A 27,973-nucleotide genomic window follows, 5' to 3' on the forward strand; every position below is an offset into this window, starting at 1 on the left:
GCACAGTGACCTCATCCGTACAAGAGAAGATGAGCTGGAGAAAATGAAAAAGATACAATAAGGAAGTCAGAACAATGGTGTGTGTTTTTTTCCCACCTAGAAAGATCTGCCAAGCAACTCTCAGGAAGAGTTTATTATGCGGGTAGTGTGTGTATGTTTACATGTATTTTAGATATTTTGTGGGAGCATGTTTACAGTCTTAGTCATTGTTAGTTCATTCTGGAAAATACTGTCACTCAAACAGTTCTCAAAGTGTGCCGTTGGAATCATTTGTATGGTGCATGGAGAAACACTGCAGACGATTTGGGAAACCTTGTATTTAGTCAGGATACAAAGTCAGGATACATTTAAAATGGGATCTTACAGGTTTTTTAATGCAAATAATTACTTGACGTTCTAATCACATGCTTCAGTCAGGGTTGCCAGGTTTTCCCCATAGAGCAAAAAAAAAAACATTTTTAATTGGCCCAAAATATATTTTGAAAACATGCTTAATACATTTTGTAGCAAGTAAAGCTTAAAGGGACATTTTGATTTTTACAGTTTTGGAATCCATTCAGCTGATCTCCGGTTCTGGCGTTAGCACTTTTAGCATTGCTAAGCATTATCCATTGAATCCGATTAGACCATTAGCATCGCGGTAAAAAATAACCAAAGTTTTTCGATATTTTCCTATTTAAAACTTTGCTCTTCTGTAGTTACATCGTGTACTAGGACTGACGGATTAAAAAATTAAAAGTTGCGTTTTACTAGACAGATGTGGCTAGGAACTATACTCTCATTCTGGCGTAATAATCAAGGACTTTGCTGCTGTAACATGGCTGCAGCAGGCGTAGTGATATTACGCAACGCCTGAAAATAGTCCCCTTGGTTACTTTCAATAGCAGGGGACTATTTTCAGGTGCTGCGTAATATCACTGTGCAAGTATGAAATGTTCAAAGTATAAAATGTTTAAGTATGTATAAAATATAAAATTATTAATATATTTTGTGCAGTTGAAAATATATTTAATCTTTTTAAACCTGTTTTGTTTACAGCTTTGTACCATAAAAAGTTTTTCTTCCAATGCGATATGAATATAAATGCTTCAAAATATATTTATTTTTACAATACATTTCAAAATACAAAAAAAATTTCAAAATATATATTGGTGAAAAATAAATTAAAATGTAAAATTATATTTAAAAATATTTTTGCTATATGGGCCAAAAAAACTGCTCACTTCCTACTCAAAACTAGCCCAAATCGTGTTTCGATTGCGGGACCTCCATCAAAGATCTGCATTTGCAGGGTTCATCTGCTAAAATTTGCATTCCCGGGGCTAAATATCACATTATTGGGGTCACTTCAACCCATGGACAACAGTAGTAGTCCAATTCTTGGCAACCCTGGCTTCAGTCTGTTTAGTTTAGCGCTTGCCTCGTACATACACAAACACAATGAGTTAATTGCTCCCATTTCCTTCTTTCTGCATTGTTTCGTGTCTCTCCGTGATGTAATCTTCCTCTCTTTTCCCTTTGCAGGGTATTGGCTGTGGAAACATGGAATTCTGAGAGCGGATTAAGAATCCATCCATCCCGTTGACCTCTGACCTCTTCTGGAGATGCTAGAGGTTACATAATTTTGTTGGGAAAACAAATAAAAAGCTCACACACAACATTTTTGGCACAAGTCCCTATTGAGTTTTTCAAATGCAAAGTGGTTCACAGGCATGTGTGTGCTTGTTTAGCTTGTGCTCCCACACAGTAATATATACCTTTATTTAATTTTTATATATAACATTGAATAATAAACATATTTGGTCAATAAAACAGTTATTTAATTAATGAAAAACAGTGAAACACTCTGTAAAATGACAGATACATTAACTAAGACACAGAAAGAGAGGCTGAGCAAGACCTGGAAACCTGGAAAATTCATTTGCGAGTTGTGTTCAAATGGGTGGAGGATTCCTGCCTTATCACGCATTCTCTATCTCTATTGTTTTATCACTGTTATTTTTATTCTCAGGAACACACATCCTGATCCGTTTTCATGGGAATATCTCAAAAGCTATAAGGTGCACGCCATCTGGTCATCATTTCAGAGATGACTGTCGCCCCCTGGAGAATATAATATGTAACTGCATTAGCTAGAAAATTGGACAGACCACATTGTCTGGAATTCAACCGCTTCCTTCTTGGAAAATCTTACAGTGAAGTGACACATAAGCTCATGCAAACCCCTGCTGTTTGCTGCCACACAATTTTACACACAAGAAATGATCAAATAAATTTGTTCCTGTGTAATTACTTGTATTGTAAATCAATAATGTGAATAGGGAAAATGTAAAGGCAATCAGTGGGAAATCTTTAAGCTTCTGCTGGGAAAAACATCCACATCAGTGGAAAAAAGTTAACACCACAATTTGTGGGTATGATACAGGCACACACACTACAAATGTAAGGGATATATTGTGTTTAACCCTTTAACAGGCGGCATGTTTCACAGGATACATACTTTTTAGTTTATTTTAGAGGACATTAGAGAAGTTTTTCACCCAGTCTTGCCAATTATTTTGGGTCTGTCCTCGATATGTATGTCATATGACTTGGTTCGGTACCAATTGAATTCTATTGTATTTGTTTTTCCTACTATGGAAGTCAATGGTTACAATCAGCCTTGTGTTTACCATCATTTATCAAAATATTATCTGTTGTGTTCATCAGTAAAGAAATTCATACGGGTTTAGAACAACATGAGGATGAGAAAAGTATCCCTTTAAGTGAGCGCATTTCAGTATCTGTAATTTACCTAACCTAGGTTGCATCTTAATCAAAAATATGACTTTTGAATATTACTCTGTCACTTCAAATAGGTTTGTCAATATATTTACACTTGTTAAAATGTTAAAAGTCTATATACAATATATTTGCAATTTGCATCATTTGAAAAGTCTGTTGTCCGGGAGATATAAAAACATATCTTCCAAGCTTAACTACACAAATTATTTTTTAAATCTGCAAGGGTGTCTCACAACATCTCACAAACTTTGATGATTTCAATATAATAATGCTTGGCAAAAAACAATCTTAAGGCAACAATGTCTTGCCAAAACCCCACATCATCTGGTAAGAGTAAAAATAGGATTTTAAGAAAATAACATGTAGGTCAAAAGACATCGTAATGATTATAAATCTGTGCTTCTGATTGCTTGAGTTAAAAACAGTTGATTTAAATAATGAGGAAGAGATAGTGATCATAAGTTGTTTTGGCACATAAAAAAATATTTATCAATCTTCTTATAAGTTGGGGTCCAGGTTTACTACACAAATGCAAACTCCAGCCAGTACCTCCTGTCCAGTTGTCAGTTCGACAGGAGGGCTTTATGTTCCCCTGTAAGATTTGTGATGGCTGACAGGAGATGCACAGCCTGTGTTATCTCAGGTAAGACCTACAGTACAGTTTTGGTCCTCATACACAATGTTTTGATAAATGTATTTATTTAAATAGTTTTTAAATTATTTAAAATTTGCTGGGTGGTTAATAACACATTTTTCTGTAGTGTGACAAAATTGAGATTTAATATCAGACTTTAATCATTGTATTTTTAGGTGGATGCTGTTCTCTTCAATCTGCGAGTCGACATCTGTCACTGCTAGGTTCTTCAGAGATGGCAAATAAGGGTGAGAATGTGTGTAAATACCCTGTTTGTCATAATCTCCTTATGTCTGATAAATAATATTAATAACTTGGGGTGCCAATCTATGGTACAGGACAGAAGAGTTTATTTGCAGTAGTGACATCATTGGCATCCCATGATGAAGCGGTTGCTGGGACCTCTACAGCGGGTCAGGCTCTTTCCCCGCCATTGAATGAAGCCACGGGCCGTCAATGCTCAAGAAGGAGAAGTGCTGCGACCTGGACAGAAACTGAGACAGACCCGTCCAACCCCACCAGCACTGTTACCCCGCCTGTGAGGTCACCCAAAAAAAGATGGCTGGAGAGACAGGCCAAAGAATCCGAAACATAGTTGAATAAGTTTGCAAGTAAACATTGTGACTAAGCAGTCTGTTGCTGAGTAATATATATATATATTAAAGGATAATTCCGGTATTTAACACTTTGAGTCTCATTTCTGGTTTGTTTTGGATGAACTACAGTGAAGGACACTGAAATTTTGACAATGGGTCGTGTCTTGACTTTTTGACTGGTTTAGAAGCGTCTCTTGACTGCTTCAGAATGGAAGTCAATGGCCATGCAAAAACTAACATGTCATTAAAACAACTCTTAACGTTCATTTTCAAAACTGTGCTACTCACCGAGTGGTTCGTGATGTTCGTTGATGATTAAAAACAAGTTGTGTAGCGAAATACAGTTTCTGTCGTGTTTTATTTGGCATTTTGTAAAATTCCATTGACTTCTCTTGGAAGACTCATTGCTCGCTGATATATCACTCCGCCCCGGAAAAGGGACGGAAAAGGGGTCTGTTTACATGTGGTTGTAGTTTTTTCGCTCGGTTTAAATAAATTTTTCCCATATTTGATGGCTCAGTGACCAGCTTTAGGTTTGAAGTTGAGCTCGATTGTGACTGTCTATACGCTAGACACTGAGTGTACTTGTATGGCAAAGTGTTTGTCGCCATCAAGTGTTCGGGAGTGTGCTAACGCTCCAGACTCAAATATAGAGCAGAAGTATATACGCGGTTGTGAGGTATCTAAAAAATAGTTCCACTATAGCAAATAACACGGATTGAAATCATACATTGCGCCAATATATTTGTTTTTAATCATCAACGAACACCACAAACCACTCGGTGAGTAGTACAGTTTTGAAAATGAACGTTAAGTGTTGTTTTAATGACATGTTTGTGCATGGTCATTGACTTCCATTCTGAAGCAGTCAAGAGACGCTTCTAAATGAGTCAAAAAGTCAAGACACGACCCATTGTCAAAATTTCACTGTCCATCACTGTAGTTCATTCAAAACAAACCAGAAATGAGACTCAAAGTGTTAAATACCGAAATTATCCTTCAATTTTTGTGAACATGGCATGTAAAGTGAAAAAACACTACAATAAGCTTCTATTTGATAACATTAGTAAATGCATTAACTGACATGAACAATGAGCAAATAGTAGTTTTTCAGCATTTATTAATCTTTGTTAATGTTAGTTAATGTCAATACAATTGTTCATGTTAATTCATGGTGCATTAACTAATGTTAACAGTTACAACTTAAAATGTTTAAGTAAATGCTGAATAAACATGAACTAATATTTATATAAGGTTGTAGAAGCATGTTGATTTTTAGTCCATGTTAGCTAATGCATTAAAGGTGCACTGTGTAGATTTTTAGCGGCATCTAGTGGTGAGATTGTGAATTGCAACCAACAACTCAATCCACTGCTCGCTGCCTTTCGAAACGCCTAGAGCAGCTACGGTAGCTGCCACAGGACAAACATGTCATCATCTGGCACAATGTAGTGACCAAACGGGCTCTGTAAAGCAATTTGTCCGTTCAGGGCTACTGTAGAAACATGTCGTCAACTTCCATGTAGGGGGACGCGGTGTATGTAGATAAAACGGCTCATTCTAAGGTAATGAAAACAATACAGTTCATTTTGTAAGGTCTTTATACACCACTGATAATATGGTTATGTATATGATGTTGCATTTTTTTCATGAGATCCTTTTAAAAGTTACACAATGCCCAGGTTAAATGATGTAACAAATACAACCGTACTGTAAAGCGTTACAATGACATTAAATAAAAAGAGGAAATGCGCATTTTAAAACAAAAAATGTCCCAGATATTTAACAACATACATTAAAAAAAATCTTATAATAAATATAAAATTACATACAATACTGCATATATTCCTAAAAAACAACATTATACCGTATTAGTATTTCATTATACTATAGAGGTTTTTTAACCTAAACAATGCAAAAAATAGATTATTATTAAGTCTTTTTATGTCTCTCTATCTCTCTCTGTGTGTGTGTGTGTCTAAGGTGACTGTCTGCATTATTGATCTAACATAAAAATGACTTTCCTCTGTTTGCATTGGATTCATTCATTATTAAAAACTCTCTCTCCCTTTTACTTTCTCTCTCACATCTTCAGCTCTCTTTTACAGTTTTACCTTCCTGAAGACTGACCCACCCTCGCCAATTATATCTTACAGTATGTCTCAATCTTATATTAACCCCAGAGGCTGTGAATCTCTCTGCTGGATGTCTGCGGTAATTGTTGTGAGATATCATACTGACAGATCAGCCGTGGGAAACCTGTGGTGTACCTGACGCTAACAGGCGACAGAGAGAGAAGGAATATTTACAGCAGTACATGGATATGATTTATTACCACCCAATCTTAAACTCCCTTTTTTCTCTCAAAGCCCTAATGTAGATTATTCAAAACTGTACTGAAAAAAGCCAAGCTCATACAAAGAGCTTCATGCTTGGTCACCGATAAAAAAAGTATTTGGACACATTTTTTAAATTTTAAGTTCCCTTGCATTAAATAATGTCTTAGGGCAAACAACTGTATGTCCGTGTAAGTTTTGAGGATCGATATGCATCTGATCTCTATCAAAAGTCCTTCACAAAAATGAAATAATCTCAGATTCTTTCATTTGATATATTGTATGTTTATATATTTTAAGAAGAACATTTTCTAGAAGGCATTAAAACTTTTGTGAAAATCATGAAAATGTTACCGCTGGCTGGCAACTTTTTTTTTAAAACGCTGACGGGGAAAGAGTTAAATTACCCACGGCCGCCAACATTATAACTGACCCATGTCCGTGGCACATGTGAAACTTTTAGACCCGAAACCTCGGGTCGGACCTCAGGTTTTCGGATCTAAGACCTTGTTCACACTGTCAGTCCAAATCCTATTTTGGTGCATATCCAATTGGAATCCAGTCACATTTAGAATGTGGCAATGGCCAAAAAGCACCTGAAATCTGTTTCAGGCTACATCCAGAGGTGCTTTAAAAATCCTTTATAAATCGCATTTCTGGAAATACAATTCAGTCTCAGCCTGGTCGCATTTGTGTAGCTTTTTTTTCACGTATACGCAACCCCAGCTCAAACTTTGGACTGACAGCGTGAACAACGTATAAGTGGACCTGTGAAGACCTCTACCTGACGCTACCCGCTAAACCCTTGTACCACCCATCACAATACAATGTGAAAAGCTCACAACAAAATAACATGTGTATACAACATTGCATTTAGAAAACAAAAAATAAACCAACAAAATGGGAAATAACCCACAACGCATTGTTTAAACTCTACACAGATCAAGTTTAAGCAGTCCACAGCATTAACTTCAAAAACCTATTGAATTTGCTTACATTGACATGAGGCAGCAATTTATTTTAATTTCCCGATGGAAACACGAGTGTATTATCCAGATCAGTGAAGCAACAACTTACCCTAGTGGCCGTGCACATTTGCTATGTGTAAACAATTGCAGATTATCTACTAGAAACAACTTCTTTGATACCTATACTATGTAATGTATTGTGAATTATCAGTAATGCTCATTTTATTGCTTCTCAACACGTGTTTACTGTTATTACTGTACAAGCAAGGCTTAAAATGCAATACTCAGTTTTTTTGCAGTATGTAGGGAGGCAGGAGCTCTCTTCCTTCTCTATCCACTAAAGTGTTCCTGGCCTAAAATAGTTGCAGACACTTCCCATACAGCAATTTTTTTTTCAAATATAATTAAGTATTTTTCAAAATAAATGTGAAAAAAAAAACCTATATGTACTGAAATATATTTTGAAATATGTTTACAAAAATGTAAAGTGTTTTTGTCCATTTTTGTATACTTCAAAATACTATATATATTAAAGCATTTATATTCACATCACATTGAAAGAAAAAACTTAACCCTTAAGAGATCCTAGGGACATTTTTTGCCATTTTGATTTTTAAACCATCTTGACTGTGATGATTGAATATTACCCCAAAATGCCAGAGGTTAATCATTTGTGATAAATTTTAGAATAATTTTTTTTCTGTGAAAAAAAAACCATGGGTTAATGTAAACAAACTGGCATGTAATGGGTTAAAATTTCCACAAATGTAATTAATATTTGATATGTATGTTTCAGGAAGAAGTACTTCTAAAAGATTGAATCGTCTCCTTAAGTGGCGCTGTCCCGTGAGCGGGACACCTAAGTTTACTTCAATATTTATATATATCACAACAAACTATATATTGTTGGAAAGGTCTAAGCCTCTAGAATACATGTTTCAACAGTGTTTTATAAAATAAATTATTTAGGGAAAGTAATTGATTCAATTATAAAGAGAGTGTGCCACAAAACATTTATATCCTGCGAAATGTCACTGTCCCGCCAGGGGGACGCCAACATTTACTTCAGTGTTTTGCATGTGAATTCTTATCCAATCATGACAAACTATATATCATTTGAAAGCTCTAAGAGTTAAGATTTCATTTATTTTCACCATTTTGGTAAAGGAATGACATAGTGAGAGCCATTTTCTAAAATGCCACGGGTATACAGGTGGGCCCAAGTTGTTGTTACACATGTATAGCACTAATACCCTGTTCTAAACTTAAACAATCTTGACAAACTATATATTGTTGGAAAGCTCTAAGTGTGTAGTTTTTATATTTCATTGCCATTTTGGGAGAATTATGACGTCATGAGAGTCAGTTTCTAAAATGTCACGGGCCACATGTAGGCCTAATTTGTATTTACATATTTATAACACTAAAACCCTACTCTAAACCTAAAAAATCATGACAAACTATATATCACTGGAAAGCTCTCAGAATGTAGTTTTCATATTTCAAGATCATCTGTTGATAGAAATAATGAAGTGACAGTTTTTTTGTTACATGCCCCCCCATAGGAATGCATATTAATGATTAAATATTCGTAAAACTATATCCTATTATAAATCTTCAAAATGTTGACAAACTATATATTGTTGGAAAGCTCTAAGAATGTAGTTTTCATATTTCAAAACCTTTTTGCAGAAATAATAATGCAGTGACAGTAATTGAATAATTTGTGACAAGTGTATGCTGCAAACCGTTGACACCTAGTGGTCGTTGTTGGTAAAACCACTAAACGTGTGACACAAACCTCATTTTTTGTGATTTTAACTGGAAATTTGGATTAGAATTACTCAAGATTTATGGCTTCATGTTTGCATTATTAATTTTGTGAAACATTTACATTTTTATAATTTTATTTATAAAATTAATATGTTATGGAATTATTTTTATTTATTAAAATAAATGTAAACCGCTATAACAATTTATTTATTTTGTAAAAAACCCCAAAGTGTCTTCATTAAAACAAGACCAAGATTAGGCTTCTAGACCAAAAAATGGCAGAGTTATATTAATTTGAAGATGTAGATCACATTTTCACCCCCCACTCAATGGGTATTTGCGCCACCTAAGGGGTTAAAAAAAATGGATGCATGATATTTTTAGAGCAGTTTTTGGGAAGGTGTCATTTTTGGGCCTTAGGAACACTTACATAAATTTTTTAAGGATCACTTTAGGGTTAAACAGAAGTAAACTGTAAACATAACAGGTTTGAAAAGGTTCAAATTAAATATATTTTCAACTGCATGATATATACTTATTATTTTATAAATACATTTTATACTTTATTCTTTGTTGTATGGGTTGTAAAATTAAAAATGTTTTTTTTGCTGCTAAAAATACATTTTGAAATACATGTTAATATACTGTATGAAGGTAAACAAAATATATTTTGTTCAAATACAAACAAATGTTTAATTAAGCTTTAATTTAGCATATATTTTAAAAATATTTTTGGCCAGAGAAATTTATTTTTTTGTCTTATATTTTGACTCATTTCCACCATTGTGTGGCCACTGTTCACCATCCAACAACAGAGTGCATGAGTTATAGAAATTATAGACTAATGATTTTTTGATGTTTCATATAGTTTTATATTTCTCTCCCTACGCACGCACGCACGCACACACGCACACACACACACACACAGTATCTCAGGACTCTTAGATACCACTGTTGGTTCCATTAGTTATCTTGGGTCACAGAGGGCATTGGTAACAGCACAACACACACAATACTTGTTGGCGGTGATTGTATTTGACAGCTCAGAGGCGTAGGAGAGAGCAGGACCGAGGTTGTGACAGCCTCTCTGCTGTCGGATCTTGTGGCAGCATTGATTTCTGGGTAATGGGTGCGGCTCGGAGCCATCGATTGGCTGCTGGGCTTCATCCGCCTACAACTCCCTTCGGGCCGAGGAAGGCAGACAGGCAGACTGTCCTTTCCTGTGCGTGTCAGATTGTGCTAAGAAAAACAAGGTGACGAGAAAAGATGTACTGCGTGCTAAAGCTAATCAACAGAGCTCGGGGGGTTTATTTAAAGCCGTGATCGTATTGACAACTTTGACAGTTGAGAAGACCTTTAAGCTTAATTGTAAGGAAGTTTAAGAAAACAAATTTACTAAAGAGACTTTGTCAGTGTGTGCATTTACATAACATTTAAAAAGACATGTGCATACTGTTTGTATATTTATGTTTTATAAAATTGCTAAATGTGTGGTAAGAATGTATAGGTTCATTATGTGACATAGATTTGGTATCCATTTGGTGTTTTCAGCTACGATTACCAAATAATTAAAAAAAATTACCATTAAAGAAAGCGGACTTTGGACATCAAATGTACCTGCACTTATTTAATATTACCCATGTGCTGTAGGTGGGATGGGGTTATGTAAGATGACACGTCAGATCACATCATATAAATTATTTATTTACATTACAGCGAATAAAAACAAAGAAAAACGTCACAAGAATATTAACCTATTCAAAATATATAATACATAACCAAACAGCCTTGGACTGCTCTTTTCCTTTATGGTGTCATAGACAACAAATACAAGGCAACATGTGACACCTCCACCAATTGAAATATCCATCTATCTGAAAGCGCTCCTCTTTTCCAGATTGTTGCAACCCCAGGGATGGGAGTGTTTCTGACATCCCCTCGCTGAAGTTGACTGTCTTTTCTCTTTCCACTGAGCCTTATTAAGACCTGCAGGCCAGCTGGATAAACCAAAGCTCATGAGACCCATCCTCTGTTTATTCCCTACAGGGAATGAGGACCGATAAGGTTTGAGCACAATTCCGCATCCAGCATCACTTGTCTGGAGAGGTTGTGTTCCCACAATTCCCTGGGGCCTTTCTCTGCTGTCTTTAGCACATCACTCTAGGTTTAAGGGTTTGTCAGATGAGTCTTGTGGAGGCCCGTAGGGTGTTTTCAGAGTTGAAGTGTGGAACGGTTTGCTTCTGGCGCGCTATACGATTCCCACGTGGACACCGTCTGTAAATACAAATAATCCATGCATTACATTTATGCTTTTTGCAGACACTTTTATCCAAAGCAACTTCAAGCTACACATTTGATCAGTATGCGTGTTTGCTATTAATCAAACCCATGACCTTGATTGCTGCTAACACAATAACCTACAGCAGGCGTTTTTAAACTATTTTGAGACCCACTGAGTTAAATTATTTATTTGAAGTACCCCCTGAGATTTTAAGTAAATATTTTAGTAACTTAAAGGTGCAATATGTAACTTTTAGAAGGATCTATTGACAGAAATGCAATATAAGATACATAGCATATTATCAGTGGTGTATAAAGATCTTACACAATTAACTGCATTGTTTTTATGTACATACACCACGGGTCTCCCTACGTTTCGTCCCTACGTTGTGTCAGACGACAACCTGTTTGTCCTGTGGCAGTTTCGTAGCTTCACTTTGTGTTTTCGAAATTAAGGTTGGTTGCACTTCGAAATCTCACCACTAGATGCTGCTAAAAACCCACACTAAAAATATTTTTTGCATAGTTATCGTTATCATTATCCGTTATCATAATTTTATTGGCACCTTAAACTTATTTTTCAGTTTTGCACGAGTTTAGTTTTCTGATATATTGTAATGTTGTGTAATGGTCACATGACATGGAGACTAAACAAATAAAATATATGTTTTGTGTATGTGTTCAACTCATTCCCCACCAGCCTTTTTTTTTAAGTTGCCCGCCAGCATTTTTTGTGATTTTAACAAAAGTTTCACAAAATACATTCCATGAAAATTTTCTTCTAAAAATATATAAACATACAAATATATCTGCTTTCAAACAAACAATAAACAAACAAAAACAAGAAAAAATTGGTATTTTTCTTCAAAAATATTTTTTTAGCAAAAAGCTGAAATAATTGCATTTTTGTGAATGAATTTTGTTAGAGATCAGATTCAGAATGTTTATCGAAACATACACAGAGTGTAAAATTAATAAATAATTATAATAAATAATGAAAAAACTTTTTTTATAAATTGGGTAAGTGCGTCATCTAGTGGATAATCACGGTATTACAGATAACCATAAAAACTCATCAGGAAATTGTTATTTTTTATGGAATTGTTTTCTCTTAATTGACGAGATAACTTGTCAATGGCAGGGAAAGAGTTAATTTAGATTTTTATTTTGCATTTATTTTAATTGAATAATTAATTGTTTTTCATCCACTCACGAACCCCCTGCAATTCCCTTACAAAACCATCAGGGTTTTGTGAACCTCAGTTTGGAAAACCCTGACCTACAAGGGCGTAACATCATAACATCATATAACATTACAACTTTTTGGAGATGATCATCACATCACATGATCGCAATAATGGTAGTTGAAATTGAAACTCAATTGTGCTGTGATAATTTTTTCTGACAACACAAGGGGAGCCAAATTTCAATTACCTATTTTTACATGCTTCCAGAGAATGGTTTACCAAAACTAAGTTACTGATGGAAGCACTGGAGACCCAATTATAGCACTTAACCATGAAAAAATTCAGATTTTCATGACATTTCCCCTTTAAACACGTGTGAAAAGAGGCTGAAGAAAGTCCCTCCCCATTTTTCAGATTACTCTTACACCTATGTATGTTTCCATTGAGGATGCATTGCGAGCGCCTGCCTGGCTCTGTCTCAAACGAATTTTCCAGTTTCACAAAGAAAGAGCGAAAGAACGTCCAAAACCCACAGATAGCGGAAGGCAGATGGATATCAGATACAGACAGACACATGAAGGTGAGATACAGACAGACAGGCACTTGCTGCGGGTTTAAATTGTCTCATTAACAGCTCCTCTCTCTTCCCGAGCAGCTTGGCAGGGGAAACCTTCTGCCACAGGGAATCTTTATTATATTTTGCTCATCGCTTTATTAAATGTCATGTTTTGCATAAGGCAGAGTGCGCCCCTGGCTCTTATATCTGCTCAGAGGCAGCGGGGGACGCAGGGGACACTGATTCTTGACCACACCAAATGTGGTTCCTGTTTTAATTAGTTCCATCGCCTCGCTCGCGGACGTCAGATTTTACACAGTGAGGAGAACCTTTGACTTACTGACTGTAGTGATGGAGGAAACCAATCATTCCCCAATTCGTAAACCTTTACATTTATTAACTTCAAGTACAGATCTATGGCTGAAAATATATGCAACCCTCTCTGTGAAATCCAGGCTGAGGTCTATGATGAGATTATGATTACATCAAAGTCACTGACTGTAATCTTTGACATGACCTTGCAAAGATATCAAGGTTATATTTTTCACAGAATGATTTGATGTTCTATGTGTCCCTTTTAACTCTTTCCCCGCCATTGACGAGATATCTCGTCAATTAAGAGAAAACGCTTCCCCGCCAATGACGAGATTTTCCGTCTTTCCGCAATACCGCTATTATCCACCAGGTGGCGCCCTTCCGCAACTTTTTAAAACTGGAAGTATTGCTCTATGGCAAGCTGCTGCATGTCCGTGTCTGTTTTAAAGATCGCTCTGAATGGGATCTCTATGAAAAATCCGTCATAAAAATTGAATTATCTCTGCTTTTTGCTCAAAATATGGTGTTTTTGCAAAAACGTACCCATATTCAAAAGCTGATTGCAAAAGAACCACTAAAGGTAGGATGAAACGGTTTTTTTGTTTGAAAGCAGAGGGTCTGTTCTTTCATTTGGTATATTGTTTGTTTATATATTTAAAGAAGAACATTTTCTGGAAGGCATTAAACTTTGGTGAAAATCATGAAAAACGCTGGCACTGGCTGGCAACTTTTTTTTAAAAAATGCTGGCGGTGAAAGAGTTAATGTAAATACCAGTAATAGTCATGTTTACCATGCCAGGCTCCAATAATAACAGCTGTACTGTAACATCTAAAAGTACGCTTGAAAAAGTTGAGGCATTATATCACAAAACACTTTAGCTGCATTGTTGTGTCTGTTCGGCAAATCTTTCCGTTAATCAATAAACCCTCCCCTTTAGGAGCCTACAGGGCCCGTCTCGCAGAATTGCATTAAATGGATTGCAGTTGAAGGCCATTTGTGCTTATTGTAGGAAAGTGAGGTGGCAATTTTCCCCTGGGGAGGAAACACGGAGGGCAACTGGGCCATTATGACATCACGGTCCATTCCGCTGCCCCGGGTGTCCCTGGGAGCCTCGTTATGGGACAAAACAACAATCAAAACACAACCATAACACATCAGGGGTCCCGGAAAGGCTGCACAGGTGGAGCTGAGAGCGTAGAGAGGCACGGCGGAGGAGGAGAAAAGGGAATACCGGTAATGTGGTTTGTAAACTTTTAAAAAGGTCAGAGAGTCTAAACGATCACTCATCAGAGACTGTCTGATTTTCCTTTTCTTCCCTCCTGAATACAATTTTTCCTAACCATTACTTTCGGTTTCTTGCTGGAGCTCTGAAGCTCTGTTTGAAATGAGGCAGAGTCATTACAATCATCGAATCACTATGGCCGCTCTGCAAGAGTGTGTTTGATTAGACATGTGCTTCAGTCTGAGCATCTTTGATCAACGAGAGAGAGAGAGAGAGAGAGAGAGATAGAAAGAGAAAAAGACAGGACTGGAGAAACTGAAATAAAAGAGTAAAAGGTGGCATTCCTAAGTCACTGATGCTTTTAGAGAGACGGTTGCTATAGAAACATCCAAGAGACCCTGACACCACAGTTATGTACTGTAACCCCAAAAAGTGGACACTTGGAAACCTAAAATGCCACATTAAAGGAACTACCTGCAAACTAACTTTACTGTCTGATGTCAGAGTGCGCGTAGACATTCGGTTACAAGTTTTTCCTTCCACAGAAACAGAAAAATGTAGAAATACTTCTTGAGCTATGCATCAAAAAGAAAAAATATATAATATTTATATATTGTTAGTTTATATATTGCTTAAAAATATTTATATTAAATATTTATATATTTTTTATTTATAATCACTCCGCCCAAGTAGCAGTGCTTCGCCTTCTAAGAATATAGTTCCCAGTATGTATACTGTTAAAAGATGGGTGTGTCTCATATCACCTTGTTATTTGTACACGGTGTGACTATACAAATCACGACACATAAATAGGAAAATGTTAGTGTTATTTTATGACTAACTGGGAGCAGTTTGCTAGCTGGAGCCATTCACTTCCAGTCTTTGTGCTAAGCTAAGCTAGCGGGGGCTAGATGGGTAAGGTATGTATGGACTTATCCCAAATTCCCAAATGTGGGGGTGTTCCTTTAACATCAGAGCTAAGGGATTGTTAAAAACCAACTCGCTTACTAAATCACGTTTACATTACATTACAAGTTTAGATTCAGACATTAGCAAGCGCAGTGATATCTGACTGGGTTAGTTATGTACAATGTTCAAACCATTCTCAAAAAGATAAGCGAAAATTACACTACTTCATATCAAACTCATTGCACAAGCGATGTGCTTCATCAGAACACAGCTAAAGGAGTTAAGGTCAGATGAAAGAAACTGTAAAACTGAAAACTCACCGCGTGATGCAAAGCACTACCAGACAGATGATGGCCACCTGCAGAGCTCCGATGATGGACGCGATCAGCACGTAACGGAGTTTTCCCGAACCGGGGACCACGTACATCACGTTGTAGTCTTTTGTGTCGCACTGCGGCCCAACGAAGCCTGAATGACAACTGGAGAAAAGGCAGAAACAAAGACATTGAGAATTTACAAAGCTTTACAAAGGAATACTTCACAGAAGTATGAAAATTGACTTTCTTATAATGTGACGGCATTTTAATATCAGTGTTCAGCTGAAGAAAGAAAGTCACATACATCTGGGATAGCATGAGGGCTGTCGCTGGGGCGGTACCCTTAAAAAAGATCATAATATAAGATATGTATACATTTGGTAACAATATGTACCTCTGAGGTACTAATATGAACTCTAAGATGAACTTTTTAAAAGGGTACCACCCCGGATATGGACCATATATTTCTTCTGACAGTGTAGACAATTTATAGCACACGAGCATGAAGTGGCACTGTGGCACTTAATTTCTTTTTTATTTACGGGGACAGTGCACATTAATAAATAAAAGATGTCACCTTGGTTTTTAAAATAATTCAGCTTTAATGTGTAACTTGAGTATGTGCAATGCAGTAAAAGTGTGTGTGATCAGAAGGCATGAGGTTGATGCCATAGTTTGTGAGTTATTACTGAGACCTCAGTGTTTATAGATGCAAAATGCAATTGCAGTGATGGTGCACACAGCGTAAAACATAGCGTTGTTTAATTAAAGCCTCAATCTCTTGGGGGGGAGGCGGTTAAAGCGACACCTGCCAGGTATCTCACATAGACACAAACACAGCTGTTCGATGTGAGTCATCTTTCAGTAGGTGGTACACATATATATAACGTCTGTACTGTTTTTCCTCCATCACACCTTTCTTTCTGCATCTTTCATCACTTCTGATCTTCTCCCGTTTCTTGTCCCTTTCCCCCCTCAAATGTCTAAAATCAATCTCAAAATCGCTCAAGCTGTCCTCTAAAGAGTCTCTGTGGGTGTTTGAAATGTTGCGTTTCTCGTGTGGTGCAGTTACCTGCAGGTGGGAGGCGAGAGGTTGCTAGGATACTCGCAGTCTCCGTGGACGCAGTAGTTCTTGTATCGTTCCGGACAGGGGATGTAAAGACCCCACGGTACCTCGCTCACCTGGTCTTTCTCCTCTACACACACACACACAAAGAGAAAGAGAGAGACTGTGATTCAGCAACCAGGTTTATGACAGTAGTTGTGGTTTTAATGGAGGGCCGGCCCAGGGGTTTATGGGACCTGCAGTGAGATCATGAAAATGAGTCACGGCGCTATAAATTTTTTTGTAAAATAAAAGATCCACAGAGCAGATGCAATCATGACGAGCAGTTTCTTTCTTTTTATATGAAATATAAAATATAACCACATTGTATGTGGGTGGTTGACACATAAGATATGTAAATATATAACATATGGCTATATAACACCATGGGTTCGATCCCAGGTAACACAGATATTGATAAAATGATAACGTAATTCAGTGTACACACCAGAAGCTAATTTATAATTATTTGAACAAGGAGATTACATTCAAAGTCAATGCAAATATGCAAATTTGCGCGATGATGATGCAAATTACGCAAATTGGGTGGCACAATTGTATTATTAATATAATCAATGTTTCCCTTGAATCAAATGTCTGCAAAATTGACTGTAGAGAGCAACATTTAAAGGTACAGTTCACCCAAAAATTTAAATTGTCATTTTCTTTAATAAAGCATTAAAGCAAATCTTTTAAGAATGTACTCACAACTCTTTTAATAACAAAAGTTTAATAAAAGTCTAATCAATGTGGTCGATACACCTTTTGAAGCCGTATGGTAGATTGTGTGTGAGGAACAGTCCAACATCTTTTTAATGAATCAGTTGATTCAATTCACAAACTGGACTGATCTAGTTCTTGCATTCAATTGACCCAATCATTTCTCATGGTGAATTCACACCAGATGCGAATGAAGCGTTAAGTGTGAGTGATTTGCATGTTAAGTCGATGCAAAGATGCGATAGATATCCTGCAGCGCAAATGACGCGATTCGAACGAATGACGCAACGTGAATTAAAGGCCGTTTCACACTGTACGCGGCAACCGCGAGTGTTTAGTTCTTTTTCAATAGGAGACGTGCGGAAAGCGGCAAAACGGGGGCGGTTACAGAGGTGAAGCGGAGTTGGTCCACACACCTTGCTTGTGCACCCAAAATCCTATTCCTTCTCTGGACATGGTACTTCATGACAGGTGCCGTTGAAGATAAACATATTAGCACTAAATGCTGCACAAAACGCTTCCAATACAAGAGAAAAGCTGAAGCCGCTTGGCGATTTTGCCGCGTACCGTGTGAAACGGCCATAAGCGTTTCGGGCGTTTGACGGGAATTGAAAAAATTTGAACTTGGTGGACATTGCTGTGTTTACCAATCGGAAGCTTGCTCTAGCAGTGATGTGATTTTGACGTAGCGAGCTGAAGCAGAAATATGAAACAACAATGTAGGACAAAATCATCATCACTGTATGTGGACACCTGGAGCTGTATGGCACATCTTCATACTTTTACAAAAAGAGGAATAAAAAGTATCTTGCTTGGAAGAAAGTGAGTGAGAGAACGAACAATCTGGTAAGTTGTAAAAAACGCTCTTTACTTAACCTCCTAAGACCCGAACTTTGGTTTGTCTTTTTAACAGATTTCTTCCAGCTATTTCTGGGTTAGGAAGAACCAATAAATATAATAACCAAATTTTTTTAAAAACATGAAGCAGTGTAATTGTTCAAGTTTGTGTTCAACAGGTTCCAGTTACAAATAATTAAGTATTATCAGTCCCTTAAGAAAAACGCGATTATACGACCACATGATTTTACGCATAATTAGCCAAAGTCTGCATATTTATGTGGGAAACACATTTTTTCAAATACGCTGCAATTTCGCAGCATAAATTGTAGATTTTCATGCGCAAAATATGCAGGGCTTGCATAATTTCATAATGCCCTATAATTTTTGCAATTTCATCGCATAAAATTGCATAAATATCCCCCATATTCCATCGCATTTTTTAAGAAAACCTGCCGCAAGATCAAGGATTTTTGCCCACAACAATCACAAAAAACTCTGCGTTTTTCTGGAAGGAATGTATTATGATGCTAACCACAAACAAATTTGATGTCCATGTGTGTGGACATCCAGGTCTTAGAAGGTTAATTTGAGCTACCTATGAAGAGTTTGGTTCCAAAATGCAACAAATTCATTTTGACTAATTTGGATAAAAATGTGTTTCCTATACCAAGAAAGTGACAAGATGAAACCATTCTTTTCGCTTACAAACTTTCACATAGCATCTTTAGGTTTTAATAACATAAAACATTTTAATCCATAATTTGACTTTTAAAGATTTATTATAAAAAAAAAATTCCTGCAAAAAAAGTTTTTTTTTTCAAAATGCTATAAATCTATTTAACCAATATAAAAATGTGCATTAATCTTTGCTATGTTCTATTCATTTAGTTGACTAGTGGTAAAGACTGATTAAAAAAACATTAATGGCATTAAAAACACTTTGTCATATTAAGAACACTGACATTGCTGCTGTCATCTCTCGGGACGTCGTCCCTGAACTTTTTTGACAGCGATCAGCTGTAAAATGTTATGGTCCTGCTAGTTTTCGAGTAAAATAATAGAACGTTTTTCCTAAGATTCCCTGGAGTCAATGTGTTAGCATGACAGGAGCTTGATGCTGTCGTGTGAGAACAAGCAACAGCCGGCATTTTTCTTTCGCCCGAGTGCCTCTCAGATTATTCGATTTTGATAGCATACTTTTCTTCCCAGCCACAGAAAACCACCACAGGTCAATGGCATCAAGAGTACTATTTTGTTTTTGTTTGTTTGTTGATCACCAAGTACAAAGTAGATGAGGAAAACGTCTCGGTTACGGATGTAACCCTCGTTCCCTGAAGGAGGGAACGGAGACGTCACGTCGTGACCGACGAATTGGGAACTCGCTTAGAGAGACCAATCTGCTTCGAATACTACTAAAACGCCAATGAACTTGGCATTGAGATATTTGCATAATGCTGGCGCCGCCCCGCCAGGTGCGTATATAAGCAGCAGGTGCAAATAGGGAAATTAGCTTCTTATTCGCTGAGAAAGCCGGAAAGTGTGACCGGCCGTAACAGCAGGTGGCAGCACCTGTGGCGACGGGACGTGACGTCTCCGTTCCCTCCTTCAGGGAACGAGGGTTACATCCGTAACCGAGACGTTCCCTTTCAGTCGGTCACTACGACGTCACGTCGTGACCGACGAATTGGGAATCCCTATCAAAACGCCACTAGGGGCTGACCTCTTCCAGTGACTGCGTAAAAGCCCTCCGGTTCCACTTAAGGAGGAGGAGGTAGGTTTTAAGGCAGAAGGCCGGGCACTAGATGTTCCTTTAACCCCACAGAAGTGCCAGCGACTGGGAAGCGCCCTACCTGAGCGGGATAGGAACGCTGCGGAAGCCACCACCCGTCTTAAGGGCTAATGGTGGGCGAAAGACAACCGTAGTTGAGGAAATAAGACAGCCGTGGCTGTGTAAGCAAAGCAGTGCTCTGCTAAGGGAAACGTGGGCTAGTAGGATTAACCCCACGGAAAAATACTCACAATGGAACCCGGTGGGACACAATGTGGAGCCCGAGCCAGACACGTAGGTTCGCGAGGATACAGCTAGTGAAAGGCTGACAGCCAATGCTCCGCAACAAAGGCTGCCAGGGCAGCGGAGGAAGAACAATTCAAACCATTACGCATTTTTGTTCTGAAGGCCTTCCATACTGACACAGTTATGAAGCATCAGTTGGAGGCTGCAAGCCGACCTGCGAGACTGCTCTCCGTGCTCCCCCTGGTGAGGAAAGAACACGAGAGGATACAGGCTCGATACGAACACTGTAAAATCTAATGAACGTATTAGGTGTCGCCCAACCAGCAGCTCTACAGATGTCTGTTAGCGAGGAACCACGAGCTAGAGCCCAAGATGAGGCAACACTCCGTGTGGAGTGCGCTCTCAAATTAAAGGGGCAAGGAATACCCTGGAGATTATAAGCCAGGGCGATAGTATCAACTATCCAATGAGACATCCTCTGCTTAGTGACAGCTTTCCCTTTCTGCTGGCCACCATAACAAACAAAGAGCTGGTCTGAGGTCCTGAGGCTTTGCGTGCGATCCACGTAGAGTCGCAGTGCGCGTACGGGGCACAACAAAGCCATGGTTGGGTCTGCGTCCTCCGGAGGCAGCGCTTGCAAGCTCACCACCTGGTCTCTGAAAGGAGTGGTGGGAACTTTGGGCACGTAGCCTGGTCTGGGCCTCAATGTTACACTCGAGGCGGCAGGACCAAACTGAAGGCACGAGTCGTCAACAGAGAATGCATGTAAATCCCCTACTCTCTTCACTGAGGCCAAAGCTAGCAGGGTCAGAGCTTTCATTGATAAAAGCTTCAGACTCGCAGACTGCAAAGGCTCGAACGGGGGGGCCTGAAGGGCTTTCAGCACCATGGACAGGTCCCAAGGAGGAATAGAAGGAGGGCGCGAGGGGTTTAGCCTGCGAGCGCCTCTTATAGTGTAATAACCAAATCATGCTGGCCAACTGATCTGCCGTTGATAAGTGAGTGAGTGACGAGCAGAAATAGCGGCGATATCAACTTTAATGGCGAAGGGACAGCCTACCATCTAACCTATGTTGAAGATATAAAGCACAATGTTAATGGGGCATTCTCTGGGGTCCTCGCATTGCAAAGAGCACCAGGTGACGAAAAAGGTTTCATTAAGCGCGTAAGCCCATCTTGTGGACGGTGCTCGAACCGCGTCGATGGTGTTAGATACCGTTTGCGATAAATCACCTAAACCTTGCGCACGCTCAACGACCATACATGGAGATCCCACGGGTCGGGGCGCGAGTGCCAATGTGCCCCTTCCTAAGAAAGAAAGTCCTTCCTCAGGGGAATCCGCCAGGGAGGGCTGTCGCGAGGAGCATTAACTATGAAAAACCAATTCCCAGTCGTCCAGTACGGACGATTAATAAAAGGCTCTCCTCGTCCTGCCTGACTTGCACAGTGTCTGTGCGATTAAGCTCACTGGAAGGAATGCGTATTTGCGCATCCCCCGAGGCCAGCTGTGTGCCAACGCATCCACGCCGAGGCTGCCCTCGGTTAGTGAATAAAATAGGCGACAGTGGGTATCGTCCGGCGACGCAAACAGATCTATCTACGCACAACCGAACTTCTTCCAAATTAGCTGGACCGTCTGGGGGTGGAGTCGCCATTCGCCGGGGCGCGCAGCTCGAGAAGCGCGTCCGCTGCTGTATTGAGCGAGCCCGGAATGTGAATGGCACGAAGGGACCTTAGATGCTTCTGACTCCAAAGGAGGAGATGACGAGCGAGATGCGACAGGTGACGAGAGCGCAAAACCGCCTAAACGGTAAATAACGCAACAGTCGCAATGTTATTGGTGTCGGCTAATACATCCTTCCCTCGCATCTCCATAGCGGAGCGTACAAGTCCCAGATATACAGCGCACCGCTCGCGGCAGTTGGGGTGCTATGCACACCCCTGAGACTGCAAGCCCGTCATACGTGGCGATCATCCCGTGCTAAGGGCATACATGCTACAGAATGCCAGGAGACCTTTCAGGGGGCATTGTCTATCGGAAATGCCGGGTCTACCACGGGGAAGTTGGAATGACACGCAGGTGTAATGTCTACACGGTGTATGCCGGTGCGCCACGCTCTCCTCGAGACTCGATCGTAAGCCAACGCTGAAGCGGTCTCATATGAAGCAGCTCGGGCGGTGTCACAGCCGCAGCATGCTGTCATATGTCCAGGAGCTTCTGAAATTGTTTCAGAGGGACCGCGTACTTCCCTCGAATTAAACCGAGGCAAGTCAGAACTGACTGGTTGCGCGCTCTTGTAAAATACGCCATTTAGTCGATCGAGTCTAGTTTCCATACTGAGAAAAAGGATCCTCTGCACGGGGCAAAGGACTCTTTCCCAGTCGACCTGAAGACATAAACGAGCGAGATGCCGAAGCATTAACTCTGTGTTCGCGCACGTCTGCCAAGAACGGGCTATTATAAGTCGACGTACATAAAGGCAGAATGCGAACAACCCTCTCTCTGATATTTTAAAGCCGTGACTAGCACATGGAGACACGGAGAGAGAGAGACAGCTCGAATGATGTACTTAGTATTAATATGCCCACCCCACGACGCAGAGCGAAAAACGGTCTAAAGCGAGGGGAGATGGACACATAAAGTACACGTCTTACAGGTCTAAGGCTGCAAACGATCTGAATATTGAAATGCGAGCCTCGGCGTTATCGTCCAAAAGAACACCTTTGTAGAGCCGGTGCGTAAATCAAATCGATCGTAACCCGCCGCGTATTTTGGGTACTATGAGATAAAGGCTGGAAAAACCCTATCATCATCATAATCTCGGTAAGAGGGACCGGCTCGATACATCCTTCGCCAACAGGACATCGACCTTTGCACGCAGTACATGTGCATCGGGCGCTTTCACCACAGTGAAATGAAAGCCCGAGAATTTTGGGGTGTGCCGGATCTTGTAACCGAGGCGGATTGTGCGTAAAACCCAACGAAACGGGCTGGGAACTGAAGCCAAGCACCCAGGCACCGTACGAGGAGAATTAACGACACTACCGAAGTACCCGCGGTGGGGCAGCGAAGCGAGACAGGTGGGACTGCCGGTGCGTCTGCTGTGACAGCATAAGCATCTACAGTATGTGTGTGTGACACTGACCTGAGCCCGCTGAGGGTGACGGTCGTCTGGTCTCCTCAGCGGAGAGCACAGACTCCGAGGAGGGTGCTGGTGGTCCCGTCTCCTCAGCGGAGAGCTGGAACTCCTCAGGACACCCGCTGGCGACAGAGGAGAGGGAGGAAGAGCACGTAAATGCCCGCTCACATCTCTCTCGATCCTCTGGAGACCTGGAGAAGGAATAGGAATGCACTCTTTTTGTGGTTTTGTGGGTGCCGGCTGAGAAGCCGGCGGAACAGAACAAAACGAAACCAAAGATTCTCCACCCGGCCCTCTACCGGTGGAGGGAGCGATGCCATCACCGTCTCCCGTAGAGTGATCCCATCCGAATCCAGGTCGCCCGTCTCAGGGCCGCTTCGATTTCCGTTTACCACGGGAAGCGGGTGGGGCGGGCGGGGCGGGCTGCCGACGGCTGTTCCCCCTCCGTGGCCTGGAAGATGTTCTAGTGGGGGGGGGTGGAGGCAGCCGCCGCAGGGCGCCCTCGGCGAGGAGCAGACGGGGCCGCCGGCGCTGGAGGGCGAGATGCAGGTCGCTTGCGCCGGGGCATGATCTGAGCGATCGCCTCCGTCTGCTTCTGGGCGGCGGAGAACTGCTGGGCAAAAGACTCCACCGACTCACCGAAGAGACCAGCCTGGGACACGGGAGCGTCTAAGAACTTGTTCTTCTCCGCATCCGACATGTCCGCCAGACATAGCCATAAGTGGCGTTCCTGGACCACCATCGTGGACATGGCACGACCAATCGCCTGCGCTGTCACCTTCGTAGCGCGAAGAGCCAGATCAGTGGCAGCCCGGAGCTCCGAAAGGACAGGCGAGTCGTGTCCTCCCTCGTGCAGATCCCTCAAGGCCTTCGCTTGATGAACCTGCAGCAACGCCATTGCGTGCAGGGCTGAAGCCGCCTCTCCACATGCCTGGTGGGCAGCGCCCGTTAAACCGGAGGACTGTCTGCAGGCACGAGAGGGGAGGGTTGGGCGGTCCTTCCAAGAGGGAGCGTGAGCCGGACACAGTTGCATCGCGACAGCACGCTCCACGGGAGGGATCCCCGTGTAACCCTTAGCGGCTCCGCTGGTGAGGGAGGTGAGGGGGGAGGGCTGAAACGGCCGTAATCTCATGGAAAACGGCGACTTCCAGGTTCTAGTCAGCTCCTCGTGCACCTCGGGGAAGAAAGGCACCGGTGGAGAGGGTTGTGACACCCGGGCAGCTCCAAAGAACCAATCATCCAGGCGGGACGGCTCGGGCTGAGGGGGGGGAACCCACTCTAACCCTACGGTCTCCGCCGCTCGAGCGAGCACGGCCACCATCTCTGGATCGAACTCCGGCGTCCCAACCCGACCAGAGGGAGGAAGGGCGTCGGGGTCCACGTCAGGGGGAGGAGGCCCACCCTCGGATGCTGCGGCGTCGGTGGACCCGGAGGGAGGCACAATGGATTCTAGAGACATCGTAGAACATGACGCTGAAGTCTCCATAGGCACATCAACCGGCTGTGGATGAGGAGGCTGAGAGCATGAGGACGAATCCCCCGACCGGCTCAGCACAGTGATGCGGAGGTCGTCCTTTGAGAGCTTCACAGCCGCACCGTGGCGGCGTTCAGCACTCGCATGACGAGGGTTGCGCTTTTCCCGGAGGAAAGACAACCGTCTCCGCAAATCCACAAGGGACATGCTCTCGCAGTGAGAACACTTACCCCCAGCGAACGCTGCCTCTGCGTGCTCGATGCCCAAACACGAAAGACAACGCTCGTGACCGTCCTTCGGACCCATGTATTTGCCGCACCCAAGATCGCACGGACGAAAAGCCATCCTGAAAAGGACGCTGATGTCCGGATATACGAGAGAGTGGCTGCCTTTAACAAGGCACAAAGCTCTCTCGTATCACTCTTTTAGGGAAATTCACTCAGATGCTTAGTTGATGAGCGCACAGGAAGGCAACGCACACACTAAACTCAAAACAATAAACAGATGTAGAGCCGTGGAATAAGCGAAGCGTCCGCTGTGGTACTGCTAGTACAACCAACTTCAGCAATCAGATCCCAACAGAGTAGAGTAGCTTCTCAGTAGCAGATACTGCAGGCTTTCGAAGCGAATAAAAGCTAATTTCCCTATTTGCACCTGCTGCTTATATACGCACCTGGCGGGGCGGCGCCAGCATTATGCAAATATCTCAATGCCAAGTTCATTGGCGTTTTAGTAGTATTCGAAGCAGATTGGTCTCTCTAAGCGAGTTCCCAATTCGTCGGTCACGACGTGACGTCGTAGTGACCGACTGAAAGGGAACTAGGATTCTGTGTGTATTCAAACCGCCAACATTGTTGTTTCCAATGTGTGGAATGGTGCGCTGTGATTTGTTGATCGGATTTATTGCATTCTGCAGAGAAGGAGGACCGGCGTTTGTCATGGCTTGGGATTAAAGGGAGAAAAGATGACAGAATAACACGGCGGATATCGGATTTTGCATAAAATTATGAATTGACTTTTTATTACTGACATGATACAATACTGAGTTAATTTAAACAAAAAGTGGCGTTTATCGTGTTTTGGAACCAAACTCTTCATATATAAATATTGAGACTACAAAGCCAACAAATTAAGCGTATTCGCATCTGAATTTTAGATGTGAATGACGTGAATTTTACACAAGAATGATGCGAATTTCACGCGTGAATGAATGTTAACTTTTAAATTTTAAGCGACCAACTACACATGAAAAGCACGATGTTTTTCGCTTCTTTCGCGTCTGGTGTGAACGCACAGTTAGTGGGTAACAGCTCACCAGAGCGCAATATTATTAGTAATTATGTGCAAGAATCAATTGCATTTGCTTTTTGTCATATTTAAATGCAAATGAGATTTAATAACACCTACAAGAATCTTTCAAAGCATTTTTAAGGAATTTTTATTTTTATGTGAACTAACACATTAAATGTTGACCTGAAATTGTGTGTGTGCGGAGGAGAGCATTTCAAGGGTATCTGTGTGAGCCAATTGAGAAATCAATGGCAGTGACACTTCACCCTCCTGTTTACTCAATTAATCACAATCCCTTTTCTTTCTTTTCTTCCCTCTCACACGTTCTCAAACTCTCTCCTGATACTGTCTGTTCAGCAGGTCACATCGCTCAGTCACACTGACACAAACATCGGGAGGTATCGAGGGTACGGTGGCCTGTTGAAGGCACATAAAGGTGGCCAGTTCTCCAGAGATTCACTGGTTTCAATATAGGAGGAAATTCATGTCATGACTTATGCGATAAACTAATATCTAAACGCTTTGAGGTGTAAGACTATTCAACAGAAACCAGTATATTGTATTTTGATGAAAATGACATAAGCAATTGAAAATGTAGCAAACAACAATGAAAATTTGCTTTTATGTTCTGCACAACTGACTTGATGATGTGGAGGTTCAAGTCAGTTTAATTTCAAAATTAATTTCTGATCTGAGAAATGCTACAACGCGACTGAGAAAAACTATAAATTATTTGTTTGTGTTCAACCAAAGAAAGGAAGTCAGACAAAATGAGGTACTCTCATCTAAATATAATGCTGGGTGCTGTTGGTTAAAATATGGAGAAACCAAACTGCTGTTTTAAAATAACCAAAATGTCCATATTTGACCCCACCACCCAGCAATTTGGTTTGAAACAACTCAGCGTAGTTTATTTTAGACCCAACGGTGGGGTTTGTTCATATTTTACCCAAACAAATGTAACAATCCAGCATTTTAGAGTGTGAGTAAATTATTGAGAAGTTTGCCAAACGTTTTCTTTAATACCATCAAATTAAACACAATTAACACATTTCTTAATTAGGTTTAACCTGCATTAAAGCATGACATTGTGTGATTTGATCTAATCTATTCACATCCTTACGAATAAAGATATTAATCAAATAAGCTTTAAAACTTAAATTGAGTTTCTGTGTGAAAGTGGCGAGAAGGTAACTTTCTCATATCTTGAACAGAACGAGTCACAGACTGGAGCTGAACACATTTGCATGAAATAAATTGAGGTTTGAGACTGACCCTTACAATGTCCAAGGTATTTGACCTCAATCCTTTCCTGTTTCTGACACGACACCTCTTTCACCTGGCAGGGGTTGTCATAGGAACGGCCGTCCGATGCGCAAACGGGATTAAAACTGATGTGGGAGCAATCAATGTTGCACACACACCTGCAGGGATAGAGAGAAAGAGAGAGAGTAGTGTGTTAGTAGTAGTTAAACAGTACAAATGCGTTTTTAGTTTTGAAACATTTTAAGT

At 40.7% G+C, this 27,973-nt stretch overlaps 1 protein-coding gene and 1 long non-coding RNA gene across 2 annotated transcripts in view; one reads left to right on the forward strand and one right to left on the reverse strand.

Annotated features, from left to right (window-relative positions):
* Window positions 1–2,804: 2,804 nt before the first annotated feature.
* Window positions 2,805–4,056, forward strand: LOC135783305 (uncharacterized). The gene is made up of 3 exons (XR_010545604.1): window positions 2,805–3,427; window positions 3,595–3,666; window positions 3,757–4,056. It is a non-coding gene; the product is annotated as an uncharacterized lncRNA (long non-coding RNA).
* A 6,734-nt stretch (window positions 4,057–10,790) lies between these two features.
* tmeff2b (transmembrane protein with EGF-like and two follistatin-like domains 2b) overlaps window positions 10,791–27,973 on the reverse strand; it is a 74,957-nt gene continuing 57,774 nt past the window's right edge. Inside the window, exons 6-9 of the mRNA XM_065293690.2 lie at window positions 27,737–27,885; window positions 16,951–17,074; window positions 15,882–16,040; window positions 10,791–11,365 (exon numbers count right to left, since the gene is read on the reverse strand). Coding sequence (XP_065149762.1) covers window positions 11,269–11,365; window positions 15,882–16,040; window positions 16,951–17,074; window positions 27,737–27,885 — 529 coding nt within the window. The 3' untranslated portion in view covers window positions 10,791–11,268. The remainder of the gene's footprint in view (window positions 11,366–15,881; window positions 16,041–16,950; window positions 17,075–27,736; window positions 27,886–27,973) is intronic.

This window comes from Paramisgurnus dabryanus, chromosome 7 (genome assembly GCF_030506205.2).
Source record: "Paramisgurnus dabryanus chromosome 7, PD_genome_1.1, whole genome shotgun sequence".
Taxonomy (NCBI): Eukaryota; Metazoa; Chordata; class Actinopteri; order Cypriniformes; family Cobitidae; genus Paramisgurnus; species Paramisgurnus dabryanus.